At 41.9% G+C, this 19,093-nt stretch overlaps 1 protein-coding gene across 1 annotated transcript in view; it reads right to left on the bottom strand.

The window, feature by feature from the left end:
• The window catches only part of LOC126106529 (pecanex-like protein 1), a 274,178-nt gene that overhangs the window by 149,171 nt on the left and 105,914 nt on the right, over positions 1 to 19,093 (bottom strand). Inside the window, exons 10-11 of the mRNA XM_049912855.1 lie at positions 14,117 to 14,314; positions 2,829 to 2,957 (exon numbers count right to left, since the gene is read on the bottom strand). Of these exons, the coding sequence (XP_049768812.1) occupies positions 2,829 to 2,957; positions 14,117 to 14,314 (327 nt within the window). The remainder of the gene's footprint in view (positions 1 to 2,828; positions 2,958 to 14,116; positions 14,315 to 19,093) is intronic.

Here is a 19,093-nt window from a genome sequence, read left to right as displayed (position 1 = left end):
TAAGACATTCCCAGGGGCAGATGTGGACTCTGACCACAATCTGTTGGTTATGAACTGTAGATTAAAACTGAAGAAACTACAAAAAGGGGGGAATTTAAGGAAATGGGACCTGCATAAACTGACTAAACCAGAGGTTGTACAGAGTTTCAGGGAGAGCATAAGGGAACAATTGACAAGAATGGGGGAAAGAAATACAGTAGAAGAAGAATGGGTAGCTTTGAGGGATGAAGTAGTGAACCCAGCAGAGGATCAAGTAGGTAAAAAGACGAGGGCTAGTAGAAATCCTTGGGTAACAGAAGAAATATTGAATTTAATTGATGAAAGGAGAAAATATAAAAATGCCGTAAATGAAGCAGGCAAAAAGGAATACAAACGTCTCAAAAATGAGATCGACAGGACGTGCAAAATGGCTAAGCAGGGAAGGCTAAGAGGACAAATGTAAAGATATTGAGGCTTATCTCACTAGGAGTAAGATAGATACTGCCTACAGGAAAATTAAAGAGACCTTCGGAGAAAAGAGAACCACTTGTATGAATATCAAGAGCTCAGATGGAAACCCAGTTCTAAGCAAAGAAGGGAAAGCAGAAAGGTGGAAGGAGTATATAGAGGGTCTATACAAGGGCGATGTACTTGAGGACAATATTATGGAAATGGAAAAGGATGTAGATGAAGATGAAATGGGAGATATGATACTGCGTGAAGAGTTTGACAGAGCACTGAAAGACCTGAGTCGAAACAAGGCCCCGGGAGTAGACAACATTCCATTAGAACTACTGACAGCATTGGGAGAGCCAGTCCTGACAAAACTCTACCATCTGGTGAGCAAGATGTACGAGAGAGGTGAAGTACCCTCAGACTTCAAGAAGAATATAATAATTACAATCCCAAAGAAAGCAGGTGTTGACAGATGCGAAAATTACCGAACTATCAGTTTAATAAGTCACGGCTGCAAAATACTAATGCGAATTCTTTACAGACAATGGGAAAAACTAGTAGAATACGACCTCGGGGAAGATCAGTTTGGATTCCGTAGAAATATCGGAACACTTGAGGCAATACAGACCCTACGACTTATCTTAGAAGCTAGATTAAGGAAAGGCAAACCTACGTTTCTAGCATTTGTAGACTTAGAGAAAGCTTTTGACGATGTTGACTGGAATACTCTCTTTCAAATTCTGAAGGTGGCAGGGGTAAAATATAGGGAGCGAAAAGCTATTTACAATTTGTACAGTAACCAGATGGCAGTTATTAGAGTCGAGGGACATGAAAGGGAAGCAGTGGTTGGGAAGAGAGTGAGACAGGGTTGTAGCCTCTCCCCGATGCTATTCAATCTCTATATTGAGCAAGCAGTGAAGGAATCAAAAGAAAAATTCGGAGTAGGTATTAAAATTCATGGAGAAGAAATAAAAACTTTGAGATTCGCCGATGACATTGTAATTCTGTCAGAGACAGCAAAGGACTTGGAAGAGCATCTGAACGGAATGGACAGTGTCGTGAAAGGAGGATGTAAGATGAACATCGACAAAAGCAAAACGACGATAATGGAATGTAGTCGAATTAAGTCAGGTGATGCTGAGGGAATTAGATTAGGATATGAGATACTTAAAGTAGTAAAGGAGTTTTGCTATTTGGGGAGCAAAATAACTGATGATGGTCGAAGTCGAGTGGATATAAAATGTAGACTGGCAATGGCAATGAAAGCGTTTCTGAAGAAGAGAAATTTGTTAACATCGAGTTTTGATATAAGTGTCAGGAAGTCGTTTCTGAAAGTATTTGTATGGAGTGTAGCCATGTATGGAAGTGAAACATGGACGATAAATAGTTTGGACAAGAAGAGAATAGAAGCTTTCAAAATGTGGTGCTACAGAAGAATGCTGAAGATTAGATGGGTAGATCACATAACTAATGAGGAAGTACTGAATAGGATTGGGGAGAAGAGAAGTTTGTGGCACAGCTTGACTAGAAGAAGGGATTGGTTGGTAGGACATGTTCTGAGGCATCAAGGGATCACCGATTTGGTATTGGAGGGCAGCGTGGTGGGTAAAAATCGTAGAGGGAGACCAAGAGATGAATACACCAAACAGATACAGAAGGATGTAGGTTGCAGTTGGTACTGGGAGAGGAAGAAGCTTGCACAGGATAGAGTAGCATGGAGAGCTGCATCAAACCAGTCTCAGGACTGAAGACCACAACAACAACAACACACATATTAACAATCGTCTCTCTTTTTTATGTTAAGTTTAAAATGCAATAATTTTGTACTTGAGCTATATTAAATGGACTCCATGGACAATGCCGTAGCCAGTCACTCCTGGGCTTCAATCGTGTAAAGTCAGCACTATGTACAGGCTTAGTCTGCACCACGCTGCCACAGTACTGTAGAGTTACTGAGTTTGGACAACATAATGTTGCCACTTTTTAAATTTTGTTCGTCTGAACTCCACGTGGTTTTTTACTGATCTGTCAGATTATAACTATCAAGTTTGCTATACAAAAACTGATTGCTATCGAGATGGACAGTAAAAATAAATGAGGATAAAATGAAATTTTATTTTGATGGTGTTGAGAACAGTTATTTAAACATTATTTCATAGCTCTCAGCAGTCAACAACTGCACTTTTTGGGGGGAAGGAAAAAAAAAAAAAAAAAAAAAAAAAAAAAAAAAAAAAAAAAAAGAGCGCTGCCACCACTACTAACAACAACAACAAAGTGATTCCTCCTTTACCAAATAAAATAATTTTGTCTTAAAATTACTTTTCTGTTCAGCCAGTAAAATGGCATAACACAGTAATTTTGTAACACACTACACTATTAGAAGGGGGGCTTACGCTCGTGGTCCCTCGCCGCTTTTCTCAGGCGCCTCCAGCTGTCAAAGTTGTCGCTCGTCGTAGTTATGTGTGCCTCCCGAACGACCAGAGGCACGGCACTGCGTGGCTGCTCATCTGCTGTTTCTGCAGCTGCAAAAAGAGCAACAAATATAAATAAAAGACTAATACAGAATAGGCCACTAGTGACGAAAGGCACACCTGTATACAGTCCAGGCCTTTCAAACTGTAATACAACAAAGATGGTAAAAAGTGCATTACATGCTAGGATACACAAATCATTAGCATTTCAGCACAACCACACAAGGTAGATATGAGTAACACATGAGTAACACAATCTACTTTCTGTACAGAACGAAGATTATGCAGCAATTTTCTCATTCAAAAACCACATATGAATATTGGCTGTTGTGATAAGATCACATTATCCCTCGTGAAAGGAGGTGATACATTTATCAGCAAAGTCACAATACAGCAACCACAAGATTGTGGTCTACCAAGACTGCGGTTTATCATTCTACAATATTGCCATTCGTGTCGGTTGCAATTCTGCAACTGCAATACAAAATTGGAACTGGTGGGTTCTGAAGGGCTATACTTTGTGCCATCCAGAATCTCAATGCTCTCATGTGACCACAATCTGAGAGGATAGTCACATTTTGACTAGACAGTGCAGAATGTACAACTATTCCCCGAGTCAGTAACTGCACTACTTTACAACAAGACAGGTATCAACACAGATAGTACGACAATATATGAAGTGTCATACACGAATAGCGGAGGCTCTGAAAAGAATGAACCTTGCCATATTTTATTCGTCACCAACATACGGGTCCGGCACCTGGCTCAGTGGTACAGTGTACCTTTGTGTACAGAACACTATCACCTCAAGTTTTCACAGCCGTTAATTTACGCAACAGGCGATACATTTCTGGCATGTCCTATCTTCGAGATATTTGTGATGTTATCTTTAAGTAACATAACATAAGTGCACATTGCTCATGCTGACCTGACCTACCTCAACACACAGGGTGTTTGACTGTTGCCCTGGCCAGCACATTCTCCATGTCTCTCACCCATTGAAAACATCTGACCACTAGTTGCCGATACACCAAAATGCCGCTATTTGGCATCCACTGAGTTTGATGTACTCTGGCACAGAGTTGCAGCAGCGTGGAATGGCTTATCCATATCTGTCAAGAAGCTCTGCTTGGCTCTATACCAGCCACTGTTGCTGCCAGAGGTGGCAGTTGTGTGTGCTAAATTTAGCACCCTGTATACACTCTATTAACTTAAAAATTAAATCTTGTTTGTCCTTACATCTACATCTACATCTACATCTATACTCCGCGAGCCACCTTACGGTGTGTGGCGGAGGGTACTTATTGTACCACTATCTGATCCCCCCTTCCCTGTTCCATTCACGAATTGTGGGTGGGAAGAACGACTGCTTGTAAGTCTCCGTATTTGCTCTAATTTCTCGGATCTTTTCGTTGTGATCATTACGCGAGATATATGTGGGCGGTAGTAATATGTTGCCCATCTCTTCCCGGAATGTGCTCTCTCGTAATTTCGATAATAAACCTCTCCGTATTGCGTAACGCCTTTCTTGAAGTGTCCGCCACTGGAGCTTGTTCAGCATCTCCGTAACGCTCTCGCGCTGACTAAATGTCCCCATGACGAATCGCGCTGCTTTTCGCTGGATCATGTCTATCTCTTCTATTAATCCAACCTGGTAAGGGTCCCATACTGATGAGCAATACTCAAGAATCGGACGAACAAGCGTTTTGTAAGCTACTTCTTTCGTCGATGAGTCACATTTTCTTAGAATTCTTCCTATGAATCTCAACCTGGCGCCTGCTTTTCCCACTATTTGTTTTATGTGATCATTCCACTTCAGATCGCTCCGGATAGTAACTCCTAAGTATTTTACGGTCGTTACCGCTTCCAATGATTTACCACCTATGGCATAATCGTACTGGAATGGATTTCTGCCCCTATGTATGCGCATTATATTACATTTATCTACGTTTAGGGAAAGCTGCCAGCTGTCGCACCATGCATTAATCCTCTGCAGGTCTTCCTGGAGTACGTACGAGTCTTCTGATGTTGCTACTTTCTTGTAGACAACCGTGTCATCTGCAAATAGCCTCACGGAGCTACCGATGTTGTCAACTAAGTCATTTATGTATATTGTAAACAATAAAGGTCCTATCACGCTTCCTTGCGGTACTCCCGAAATTACCTCTACATCTGCAGATTTTGAACCGTTAAGAATGACATGTTGAGTTCTTTCTTCTAGGAAATCCTGAATCCAATCACAAACCTGGTCCGATATTCCGTAAGCTCGTATTTTTTTCATTAAACGTAAGTGCGGAACCGTATCAAATGCCTTCCTGAAGTCCAGGAATACGGCATCAATCTGCTCGCCAGTGTCTACGGCACTGTGAATTTCTTGGGCAAATAGGGCGAGCTGAGTTTCACATGATCTCTGTTTGCGGAATCCATGTTGGTTATGATGAAGGAGATTTGTATTATCTAAGAACGTCATAATACGAGAACACAAAACATGTTCCATTATTCTACAACAGATTGACGTAAGCGAAATAGGCCTATAATTATTCGCATCTGATTTATGACCCTTCTTGAAAATGGGAACGACCTGCGCTTTCTTCCAGTCGCTAGGTACTTTACGTTCTTCCAGCGATCTACGATAAATTGCTGATAGAAAGGGGGCAAGTTCTTTAGCATAATCACTGTAGAATCTTAAGGGTATCTCGTCTGGTCCGGATGCTTTTCCGCTACTAAGTGATAGCAGTTGTTTTTCAATTCCGATATCGTTTATTTCAATATTTTCCATTTTGGCGTCCGTGCGACGGCTGAAGTCAGGGACCGTGTTACGATTTTCCGCAGTGAAACAGTTTCAGAACACTGAATTCAGTATTTCTGCCTTTCTTCGGTCGTCCTCTGTTTCGGTGCCATCGTGGTCAACGAGTGACTGAATAGGGGATTTAGATCCGCTTACCGATTTTACATATGACCAAAACTTTTTAGGGTTCTTGTTTAGATTGTTTGCCAATGTTTTATGTTCGAATTCGTTGAATGCTTCTCTCATTGCTCTCTTTACGCTCTTTTTCGCTTCGTTCAGCTTTTCCTTATCAGCTATGATTCGACTACTCTTAAACCTATGATGAAGCTTTCTTTGTTTCCGTAGTACCTTTCGTACATGATTGTTATACCACGGTGGATCTTTCCCCTCGCTTTGGACCTTAGTCGGTACGAACTTATCTAAGGCGTACTGGACGATGTTTCTGAATTTTTTCCATTTTTGTTCCACATCCTCTTCCTCAGAAATGAACGTTTGATGGTGGTCACTCAGATATTCTGCGATTTGTGCCCTATCACTCTTGTTAAGCAAATATATTTTCTTTCCTTTCTTGGCATTTCTTATTACACTTGTAGTCATTGATGCAACCACTGACTTATGATCACTGATACCCTCTTCTACATTCACGGAGTCGAAAAGTTCCGGTCTATTTGTTGCTATGAGGTCTAAAACATTAGCTTCACGAGTTGGTTCTCTAACTATCTGCTCGAAGTAATTCTCGGACAAGGCAGTCAGGATAATGTCACAAGAGTCTCTGTCCCTGGCTCCAGTTCTGATTGTGTGACTATTCCATTCTATACCTGGTAGATTGAAGTCTCCCCCTATTACAATAGTATGATCACGAAACTTCTTCACGACGTTCTGCAGGTTCTCTCTGAGGCGCTCAACTACTACGGTTGCTGATGCAGGTGGTCTATAGAAGCATCCGACTATCATATCTGACCCACCTTTGATACTTAGCTTAACCCAGATTATTTCACATTCGCATTCGCTAATAACTTCACTGGATATTATTGAATTCTTTACTGCTATAAATACTCCTCCACCATTGGCGTTTATCCTATCCTTGCGGTATATATTCCATTCTGTGTCTAGGATTTCGTTACTGTTCACTTCCGGTTTTAACCAACTTTCCGTTCCTAATACTATATGCGCACTATTTCCTTCAATAAGAGATACTAATTCAGGAACCTTGCCCTGGATACTCCTGCAGTTTACCAATATTACGTTAACTTTTCCTGTTTTTGGTCTCTGAGGACGGACGTTCTTTATCAACGATGATAATGTCCTCTCTGGTAAGCCGTCAGGTATTTTATCGTTTCGCCCAAGGGGGGGTCCCTCTAACCTAAAAAACCCCCGTGTGCACGCCACACGTACTCTGCTACCCTAGTAGCTGCTTCCGGTGTGTAGTGCACGCCTGACCTGTCTAGGGGGGCCCTACAGTTCTCCACCCAATAACGGAGGTCGATGAATTTGCAACCATTATAGTCGCAGAGTCGTCTGAGCCTCTGGTTTAGACCCTCCACACGGCTCCAAACCAGAGGACCGCGATCGACTCTGGGCACTATGCTGCAGATATTAAGCTCAGCTTGCACTCCGCGTGCGATGCTGGTTGTCTTCACCAAATCAGCCAGCCGCCGGAAGGAACCAAGGATGGCCTCAGAACCCAAGCGGCAGGCGTCATTCGTTCCGACATGTGCTACTATCTGCAGCCGGTCACACCCAGTGCGTTCAATAGCTGCCGGAAGGGCCTCCTCCACATTACGGACGAGACCCCCCGGCAAGCACACCGAGTGCACACTGGCATTCTTCCCCGACCTACCCGCTATTTTCCTGAGGGGCTCCATAACCCGCCTAACGTTGGAGCTCCCTATAACTAATAGGCCCGCCCTCTGTGACTGTCGGGACCTTGCCGGAGAATCGGCCACTGGTCCAACAGGCGAGGCATCCTGTGGTGGCTCGGAAACGATGTCATCACCACTAGGAAGCACCCCGTACCCGTTGGAAAGGGGTAAGGCAGCTGCCACGCGGCCAGATCCCACCTTCGCCTTTCGGCCAGGCACGCGCGAGCCCACCACTGTCCGCCATTCACCCTGGAGTGATGGCTGACCGGTAAGATGCTCACTGCCGGAAGACGCAGCGACATCAGGGGTTCCATGTGATTCCAAGGCCACCGAAATAGGCATAGGTCTCACCACAGTTGCCCCAACGCCACTACGAGCCGACGCCTGCGCCTCGAGCTCGATGAGCCTAACAGACAAAGCCTCCACCTGCCCCCGAAGAGTGGCCAATTCTCCTTGCGTCCGCTCACAACAACCACAGTCCCTACACATGACTATGTTTACCCTACCCTATACGGTGACAAATTCCCAAGATAATCTTCTGATGAGCTACTCTGATAATCAAGAAACACTCACTGAAATACGAGACGCGAAAACTACGCTAGGTTTTCCCAGAAAAACTATTTAAAATCTAAGCGCAGCAAATAAGTACAAAAACGCTTTATACAAACAGTACTCGCTGCTGCTGGTGCTCTCGCACTCGCTGTCACAAGACAAGGGTGAATCAGAAAGTCTTTGACCCTGTTTTTCATTGGATGGAATAACGAGAACACAGGTACTTACAGATAAACATACTATTCTGTCTACCTTACACTATTTCTCCAAGTAGTCCCCACACCAGTTCAGACATATATTCCATTAGAATTTGTCCAGCATACAGTGGAACCACTGTCAGACTGCTGTCTCCGCTTCACCATTGCACACAAATTACTGTCCTGCCAGGAACTTTTCCAGTGGACTGAAAATGTGGAAACCACTAAGTGCAAAGTCCGGGCTGTATGGTGGGCGATCCAGACTCTTCCAGTAACATGACCGGAGCTTGTCAGCAGTTGTGACTGCCACATGTCGCTCGTCTTGTCAGGGATACTGTCGTAAACATTCCCGTACGTAAATCTAAGCTCTTGGTTGGTTGGTTGGTTGGTTTGGGGAAGGAGACCAGACAGCGTGGTCATCGGTCTCATCGGATTAGGGAAGGATTGGGAAGGAAGGCGGCCGTGCCCTTTCAGAGGAACCATCCCGGCATTTGCCTGGAGGGATTTAGGGAAATCACGGAAAACCTAAATCAGGATGGCTGGACGCGGGATTGAACCGTCGTCCTCCCGAATGCGAGTCCAGTGTCTAACCATCTAAGCTCTTGAGAAATGTGCTTGAAGTGCACATGCCTATCCACTTTCACCATTGCATCTGCGCGGGAATGTTGCCATCAGTCAGTGAAGAATGTGGCTTCTCGGAACACACACTGTCAAGCAAGTCTTTTTGCAAACTCACAACACAGCCACATCACGCACCTAACAGCCAGACACTTTTCCGCATAAGTGGGCTGTATTTCTCTATCTATTTCAATGGGCATTTATGTCTTACTCGGAACGAAACTAATCACACTTTGCTGCTCATATGCTGTATATGTGTGAAGCTCAATCACCATATTTAACAGCTGATAACAGCACCGAGCCATGGACCCACCAGCAAATAAGGCTGGTCTGGTCCAAGAAAGATTCAACACTGGGAGCAGATATGTTGACTCTACATTTATAGCCATAATGTGGCTAAAAAAATGTTTATTTAAAAAAGAGGGGCGGGGACAAAGATACTGATTCAAGTTCATATTATACAGTATACACACGTCCGCTGCTCGTGGTCTCGCGGTAGCGTTCTCGCTTCCCGAGCACGGGGTCCCGGGTTCGATTCCCGGCGGGGTCAGGGATTTTCACCTGCCTCGAGATGACTGGGTGTTTGTGTTGTCCTCATCATTTCATCATCATCCAGGAAAGTGGCGAAATTGGACTGAGCAAAGATTGGGTAATTGTACGGGCGCTGATAACCACGCAGTTGAGCGCCCCACAAACCAAACATCATCATCATCATCACAGTATACACACAATACGTAAAATTTTGTTATTTGTTACTTTTCTTGTTGCTGCAATTGTAATGGCCTTCAGTGTACAACTGAGTTACCCTAGTAAACACTTTAATTTCAAGACACACATCAGGAAAACTACTGACAAATGGCAACATACTACATTAAATTCAGATACAATAGCACAAAAGTAGTAACACATCAACTGTTCACACGAGACATTCATCAGACTGATCATCAAATTTGCAGATGCAATTCTACAAGGTGAGACATTTGCAGTGATATGAAAACAGTACTCACCAGAAGGATGGGTACAAAGCTACTTAGACTTGGAAATGAAACACACAGAAAAGTAGTTCACAAAACCACTATCACAGCACTGCAACACAACTCGGCCAAACCTTAAAAGGATTTACACAAGGAAAGATCTATACCACAGATGTGGTGGAACTTCTGATAGAACAGTCCACATAAACTGTGCAACTCAAAATAAAATACAAACTTCCCCCCACGATGAGGGCACATTAAGAAATATGAAGACATAGCAGGTGAAGTCTTCACACTTGCTATCACAATCACCTACCTCATAATATCACTGGGTGACTCCTGAAGACATAATGCCACTATTATTTGAATCACTACCTGAAAGAAACACCAACATAGATCTTCATCTATCCTCAACAACTACAAAGTCTGACAGGTTGACAAAGCAAATTTTAAACCAAATCTCAGGTTGCTTCTCCTGGTCTACAACTCCTACTCTGTATGCAAATTTCCAGTTAAAACTTGTAGAATATGGGACAAATATGCATACTCCACTTTTAAATTTAAGCATGGTTTCTCCAGTAATGTGTGCACTGTTAGAAACTAATATGCTCGTTTTTATCAAATTTAAGTCATGGCGTTCTTTCATACTTTGTAAGTGGCCAACATTTAGCCGTACACATATGCAAACAAATTCTATGTATATAGCCTATGAACTTCACAATTTTGATAGGAACAATGCAAATTATCCATGGAACATTCAATTAACAGAATAATTCTATTTCTAATATTCTTCAAATTACTCACACTATAAAATAAATCAAAATAATTGTGCTTCATTCAGCAATTCATAAAATGAAAACAGCTTTTAAGCAAACACTACAATAACTTCCTGACTATGTTATCTCCAAATTTTTGCCTTTTGTATTACACCCAAAACCTAGCCGATATTAGCCAAATAAGATTTAAATTAAATAAAACCGTAAAACCCTTACGACAAAAACCATGATTTCTATAAAGATGCCACAAAAAGCTTAACAGAAATGAAAATTCAAACATTAATAAAGGGAAACTTTAGATTCAATGTAAGAACTAGACATCAGTAAAAATGGAAGATGGTTACTACTATGAACTGAGAAGAGAACCCTTAATAAAATCTTAGTGAGGATTAGAAGAATCAACCAGGGTAGATCAACATGTCCAATTCACATATTAATGTCAGACAGCTGTTGGTACCTATAAGATAATGATCTTAATGGACCACACTTTATAGGGAATAAACACAGCTGCTCCTCCACCCATACTACACCAAGGGGAGCCGAAGTATGCTCTACCCCCTTGATTAAATGCATGAGATGAGGATTGTCTGAGAAATTCCCTGCCTGATAGTGAAAACGAGGATTTATGTTTTCAAAAGTGTTATATTTTACAACATAATACTAGCATAAACACACTACTCTCAACAGTCTTTCAAGGGCATTTTTCCATATTTATAGTGTTCCTCTCGAAGTACTGCAAAATATTCATTTACAATTGCAATCGATTATTGGTTGGATAAAAAATGCTAACCGGCATGGAAGACAGACTTCAGCAAACATATTGAGGCTGATGGAGCCAAATCTGGGGGTGTGAGGCAGATATTCAACACTTCATACTGCAGATCCCCGAATTTCTCATTGCCAAGACACTTTCAAGGTAAGATGCACTGCCTTGATGAAATATGATTTTTCTTCTTCTTATGCAAAAGAAATCTCATTTCTCAAATTTTTGCACACAGATCCATTAAAGGGTTTGAATAATATTTCACAGTTACTGTATTATCTGTGAAGATAGCCAATTAACAGAATTTGTTTTACATTCTGAAACACAGATACCATTACAGTTCCCATTGATGGCTTAGTCTTTGTTTTCTTTGGAGCTGAAGAACTGGCTTCTGTCCGTTGTTTTATTTGTTGTTCTGATTCTCATGTGTAGTTGTATGTTTCATCCGATGCAAACATACTCATAGAGAAAGTCACATTTCTTGTTATGAAAATCGGGCAAACACTGTTCAGATATTGTTGCGCGAGTATGTTTCTGAACTGCCGTGCACATGGCCAGAATGTGTCTTGCACAAAACTTTCTCATGTGGAATCATCAAGGAAAAACGTAGCCAAAATGTTTTTTGAAATCTCTACAGTACTGCAAATTTCACTTAAACTTGTATGCCGATTACCCAAATGTGCACTTTTTTCGATAGCTTCTAGTGCGGTTACACTCATCGTGTGGATCACCTTTGACACTTTCATGGTTTCATTAAATTCAGCAGCTCATCTTTTCATAGTGGATACTGGGGCAGAAAGTGTATTTATAAACTGTAAGTGAATTCATGTTGTCATCAAACTTTCTTGTACAAAACACTATTATTGCAGGGCACTCCTTTTTTTTTATTTCTGAGCATTCCCATAATGCACCTTGTTCAGATAGCCGCCCACAGCCAACTATTTGACAAAAGACTTGGTGTTTCACATGTAGCCTGTGGAAAACTGCGGCAAATTCTGGGGAAAAAAAATCACACAACTAGTTGTGCAATCTCTAGGTGAGGCTATAGTCATATTGTGTGGCACACAGACAGATATTGTTCAATCCCAATACTGAAATAAGGTTCTGGCTAGTGCAAATCAGCACTCTGGTCATGTTGGTTCCAGATGATGAGATACAGAAGCACTTGTGTCACAACAAGACTGCTGTGAACACAGTTCTCCTCATGTTTATAGTGTTTATCCGTCTCACCGGACACCTCAGGCTTTGGCAGGTTAGTGTTGTAGGGATGTACCAAGCCGTTTCTCCATCTGCTAGTTGCTCCGATGTTGGAACTACTGAATCAGGTGAAAGGATATCAGGAGTAGCTCAGCGAGGAAAATCAGGCAATGGCTTCAGGCCACAGGGCATTCCCAACCACTTCAGTGCACACATCTTGCACAATAAAGTTTGGTTGAATAGAAAATAATGTGAAAAACGTGAACATTAGAAAAACTGCTACTATTATTTTTATTTAGGACAGTAAGCAACAGTGATTTAGCATACAAAAGAAAGGTTACTGAAGTTGGAAGAGGTTTTAAATAAGATCAAGTAATGTACAGCGGTGTTATAAGTAAGTGGTGTTATATGTACTCTGACAAAAACCAAAGACCCAGTGGAATTGTTAGCATGTTTTATCACAAAAGAACAGCAGAAAGTAAAGTGTACATTTTACAGCAGAGAAAAAAATCAGTTATTGAAAGAATCTTAGAGCGAACAGCAAGACTTGTTTCTAAATAGAAAAAAAGATATTCCACCAATTACACAAGATTAAATTACAAGTGAAGCATCTTAAAAATGAAGATTATGGAAATGCATATAAAATGAGCAATTACTTAACAAAAGCACTTAAGCAAACAAGGCAGGGAGGGAGCCAAGGCGGAGGTGGTTCAAAGCACGGGGGCCTTGGTGGGGAGGCACAGGGGTGGTGGCCCACAGGCGGGGGGAGGGGGTGGGGAGGACAGGGGTGGCGGGTGAGGGCGGAAGCGGGGTGAGAGGGTGGAGGCCAGAGGCTGTGGGGTGGGGGGCGGAGGTGGGTGGAGTGGGTGGGTGGTGGGAGGAGACAGGAGAGGCTGGAGATGGGAGGAGGGTGGGGACGGGGGGGAGAGGGCGGGCCGAGGGGAGAGGACAGGGATGGGGGAAGGGCCTGTGTTGGGGGGGGGGGATACGGGGGTAGAGGGCTGCATTGGATGGGGTGGAGGGCAGAGATGGTGGAGTGTAAAGACAGGGGCAAACACAGGGGCAGAGTGCGGAGACAGGCGGAGACAGGGGCGGAGGGCAGAGACCGGGGGGGGGGGGGGGGGGGGGGCGTGTATGGTGTATGGCAGAGACCGTGGGGACTGACAACAAACAGTCACAGTTTTCATGGAGGAATGTGATGAGGTATTTATGCTCCGGTTGAAATTGGATGAAAAGTGGGCACTTATGAAATTTTTTGGGAAGTGATAGCTGGTTACTGCTTTTGGCAGTACTAAAATTTCACCTCCTTAAGCTACGTAATGCCCACCAATTCAACCTCATAATTTTACAACTGTATACTTCCATTAATATTTTAATTATTAATGTCGAAATTTAAAATTTCAGTTGTTTAACCTCATCCCTATCAAATATCAGCTTATCTCCCACAATGTGAGGTCCAAGTGACCACGAGCACACAGCCCACCTGCCGAGGACCGCCGCTGGCGTTGCCTCTGGCGCTGCTTGGGAATGGCTCCCTGGCTGCGGATGCTGCCCTGCCCACTGCCCGCCTCTCGGCTACCACTGCCCCCGCGATCTCTCGGCAGCAGCTTCGAACCCTCGTGCTCTGCACTCGGCGTCGTGCTCGAGCTGCCGGAGTCTTCCGAGTCCTTGCGGCAGCCACCTGTCACAGAACCATTTCATCTCGAACGTACAGCACTGGAGCGTCACAGGTTAAATAGGTGATAAAGTATAGGTGGGGTATGGGAACAAATTTGAAACAGTTAACAGCAATTATAGTGAGAGAGAAGAGGAGTGCGTACTTACAAGCTGTCAAAACGAGGTCAACTGGAATAGGGCTGACATACATACAGACATGATATGACGAAACTTAGAAATTTTTATTGCTGACTTCCCATTTTCATAATTTTTTAAATCTTAATGAGTTTAAAAAATTCCATTTATGAACAAGTAAGTGTACCGAAAACAGGCTACAGACTGGTGATCCATACTTCCACGTAAAATTGTTTGCAGATGATCTGATGGCAGTTACCACCAAACCGACAATGCTGTAACTCATATAAAATGAATATAACTTTGTGACTAGCAGACATCGGTGCTTGGGGGGTGGGGGTGGGGGGTGGGGGGGATACTGTCAGCTAATATGCAGCGTATAGCCCATTCGTTTGTGCAATCAATGTAAATCACACCAAACGACTGGGTTCTACCCCCTCTTACGTAACCTGCACCGCATGGCAATGCCCTACACATTTTACAGAAAAAGCAACACAGGAGATGGAAGCCCTGTTTGATGCCAGGACCCTGCCACCTGATCAGCTGAAATATCAATCACAAAGTTATTTTAATCTGAGTGTATACATGTGTGAAGTTGGAAGGGTTTTACATGTGTGCAGTTTGAAGGGTTTTAGGAGCTTCCATCAAAAATTTACAGAAACACCAAGGCCTCTGAAGAATTCTATTAACTTGGGTCTGTGATTGATAAGCATCCAGGTTGTGGAAATTTTATACAACACTGAATAAAACAGTGACATAAAGCCATACAACAACTACATAGTATACAGTGTGCAAAGCTCATAAAAATGACCTTTATTACCGAATATATTATAAAATTATTGAGAGGATTACATTCTATAACTTATGCAATGTTTACACCAGAGAGAATGGAAGCAAACACAAGTTCAGACAATTTGCCAGAGTTCACCACCTTTTCTTGTACCCGTAAACACATATCTACAGTGGAGGGAATGGAAGAGAACATAAGAAAACAAGTATAGGATGCCCATCCTACAAATGTGTATGGTGCCAGTAACAGGCATATAGGTTTCAATCAGTGACTGATTCAATCACAGTTATAGCCTAGACTTCAAAACTGTGATTTTCGGCAAGGTTCATTTTGCACGGCAGATGTGCTGCTCTCAGTGAAGGCTCGTCTTGGTAAAGCAAGCAAAATGCCATATGGAAAGAAAAATGTTGCTGCCTGGATTTCTATACAAACATGAAACGTATAGAAGTAGTGCACTCATCACTGAATTTTAACTTCAGCCTTCCTCAACATTGTTCCGAAACTTTGCAGGTATGTCGGCTGACGCTTTTCACTGGAGTCTCACTGAAATTTGGAAAATTACAAAGCAGGGCACTGATTGCTAACAAGTAACATAAACTGAAGAAAAGCCTGCATTTACACAATGATTCTTATTAAACCAAGATAGATGCATTAACAATCATTTCACAGTTCAATAGTCACAATACCTCAGATACTTCCTAACGTCCACAGTGACATTTGTGTAAAGTACTCACTGTTCAAGTATGATTAATGTAATGTAAAATATTCGTATGATCTGTCATGTATGCTACTTGATAAAATCTACACAATAGTTTTTTGGAGGGGAGATGATATGATCCTCAAGGAAACTATTTTTACTTATTTGTTGTATTACATCAAAATACATTAAAATAGCAGTGATACATTTGCGAAGTAATTACAGCTACCTGTCACATAAGCCACATGAGGATTACAGCCTTTCATATTTTTAATTTAACATTAAGCACTATAAAATAGACATATTTCAGTTTGTTTACTTCCATGGAAATTTAGCTTGCTGTTCCATTTTAATATAAGTAAATACACCCTGCCTCTTCCCTCTGTCCTACCTGATGGAAGCAAGTAATGAATTTGTTTTCTTTCTCATCTATGCAGATGAATCTTTGAGTGCCTTGATAATTTCTCCCTAATGTATTTCTTTTTGTTTGACATTTTGTGCAGGGGATCTCTTGATCCCATAAGCACCTCTGACATCTACACTCTTCTATTAGCAACAATACATTTTCTTCTGACCGACCCATCACTCACAGAACTCTCATTCGATAACAAATGTGCCAAATAGTAGACAGCTGCTCTCTGTGCTGCAAGTGCCAAATCAGATGACATGCGACATTTCTCTTACGGTTCACAGAAAAAACTGATAACTGGCAGAACATGAACACCGGTGAATGTGAACTGAGTATGATCAAATGCTGTTTGCTCACATTCACCTACTGGTTCAACTGAAGAGAATGCTTGTTCACTTATGTTCAATTTGGTGTAAACCGTGTTTCTTAAGCACAGAACATTATCGAAAGAACAAAAGCGGGAAATAATCAAGTCTGAAAATGCTTGTAGTAAGAAGCAGTGGAAGACTACAGTGACAGAAGCACGTGCAAAATGCATCCAGAAAAGAGAGAATGATATACAAGGTGGTCAGGAACAGTCTGAAAAGCTCATAAGAGTGTTGCAGTTGTGCAGATAAATAATTGTTAAGAAAAAATTTTATACGCTGCGCCATTTCCAAGTGAATTAGCATTGAAGTTACTCACTCAGACCCTTGTATATGCCAATTCAAATGGCCCGCCAGAGATGGTGTCACTGAACATGTTCTTCATTTGGTTTCCTAAAATTGAGCAATAGAGCAATACAAAAATTGGGCATGGGACGGTAGTGGGGATTGAACACAACACAATGGCTGAGCAGTCTTGTGCACTATCATCTATGCTATGATGACAACTGACACTAATTGTATCTGATGGGCCACTTGAATCTGCACTTTCAACAGCTTGACTGGCTAACTTCAAAGCTAATTAACTCAAAAGCAGCACAACATACAAATTTTTCTCTTAACAATTATTTCTCAACACAATCTACCCTGCTACACCCTTACTAGTTCTTCAGGCTGTTTATGACAACCCTGTATATGTTAAACAGGATAGAACGAAATAGGCTGCGTTAATGTGTATGTCTTACAGGATGGACAAGGAAAAGTGGCCTTTAAAAACATGGAATTGAGTCCTTTCTGAAAAATAAGGGCAAGAAAGGGCAAGGAGAACATGGGGATAGAGAGTGCAGGACGCCAAGGACAGCAAGCAGCTGTAAATCAGATGAACAAAATGGCAAAACCAGTAAAACAAATGTACAAAAAATTCCATGAGCTAAAGAATCAAACTATGGAAAATCCAGGATAGATTGTAACAATACTATGGCTACTCACCATATAGCGGAGATGCTCAGTCGCAGGTGGGCACAACAAAAAGACTCACACAATTAAAGCTTTCGGCCATTAAGGCCTTCATCAACACTAGATACATACATTGTGTGTGCATGCACGCACGCACGCACGCACACACGCACGCACACACACACACACACACACACACACACACACACACACAACTGCAATCTCAGGCAACTGAAACCACACTGCCAATTGCGAGAGTCTTTTTGTTGTGCCTATCTGCAACTCAGCATCTCCACTATATGGTGAGAAGCAACTTTCCTTCTCATAATATTGTTACAAGAGCTAAAGAACCTATACACAATAGGCACACTGCTTAATGATACTATTTGTGTGACCTGAAGCCGTAAATATGCAATACATTCATTTTGTCTTGAGAATACAGTCTGTTTCCTTAAAAAGGGATAAACCAGCAACTAGATGTAAAATACCATTGTCTGCCAAAAAAGCTTGTCCTTGTACAGTATCACACATTGATCCTAGTTTATCTCTGTACAACAGTGGGTTAATGTTGCTGAAAAACAAACAATCACACTGACGGCGTTACATTTTGCAGTCCAATTTCTCAAAGCGAAAGGACAATGTTTAGCTGAAATTTACCATGAACTGATCGGCATTAATGAGCCTCCAGCAATGATTAAAGGAAAAGTAATGCAATTGAGTTACACTTTTAGGGAAAGCGGTAAGAATACACCCTTTGAAAAGTGAAGCAGAAGGCTGAGCAATGGAGAAGATGATTGCTTAGAACATGAGTCAAGAAGTGTTGGAGACTCGGATTCCTTAATCAACTTGCTACAAATTTCAACAATTATACCTGGCTAGAGTGCACAGAGTTCATCGGGTGATTACTGATCAAACTGTCCAAACATACTGTTATTTCAGAACAGAAAGTCTCTATCAACTCCATTAAAAACATATTCTCAACCAGACTATCTCTTCCTACACACAAAGAAATAGCTAGCATATCAGTGTTTCACAGACAAGTACATGATGAATTTGAGATTGACTGAAATCGCAAGAGGTGGAATAGTATGCAGGAACTTTTAAAAAATCTTGTTCAGTGGCCCAAAACTGCTTAGAGAGTAACAGTGGCTATGCAGAAAAGACAGAGGAAAAGACTGTACATCTACAAATCTCATAGTTTCATGTCTGCATCCATTTCCATCCTTTCTATTCAATACTATTTCGTGTGAGACATGCTTTGTAATTTTATACATTTCCACATTTTTCCTGTTTCAGCAGTTTTGAGCAATTACTATTCTTCTCCCTCAGACAATTTTAACAACCATTCTTTGGTTTCATCTTCTTCTACTCTACACCTACTAATATCATTTATAGTGTGTTCAATGCAAAGTATCATTTTTGTTGCATATTAAAATAAAAATTCTCCACTAAAT

The sequence above is a fragment of the Schistocerca cancellata genome, chromosome 10, assembly GCF_023864275.1.
Source record: "Schistocerca cancellata isolate TAMUIC-IGC-003103 chromosome 10, iqSchCanc2.1, whole genome shotgun sequence".
Lineage (NCBI taxonomy): Eukaryota > Metazoa > Arthropoda > Insecta > Orthoptera > Acrididae > Schistocerca > Schistocerca cancellata.
The sequence above is the reverse complement of the archived record's forward strand: the minus strand, read 5'-3'. Positions and strand labels throughout refer to the sequence as shown.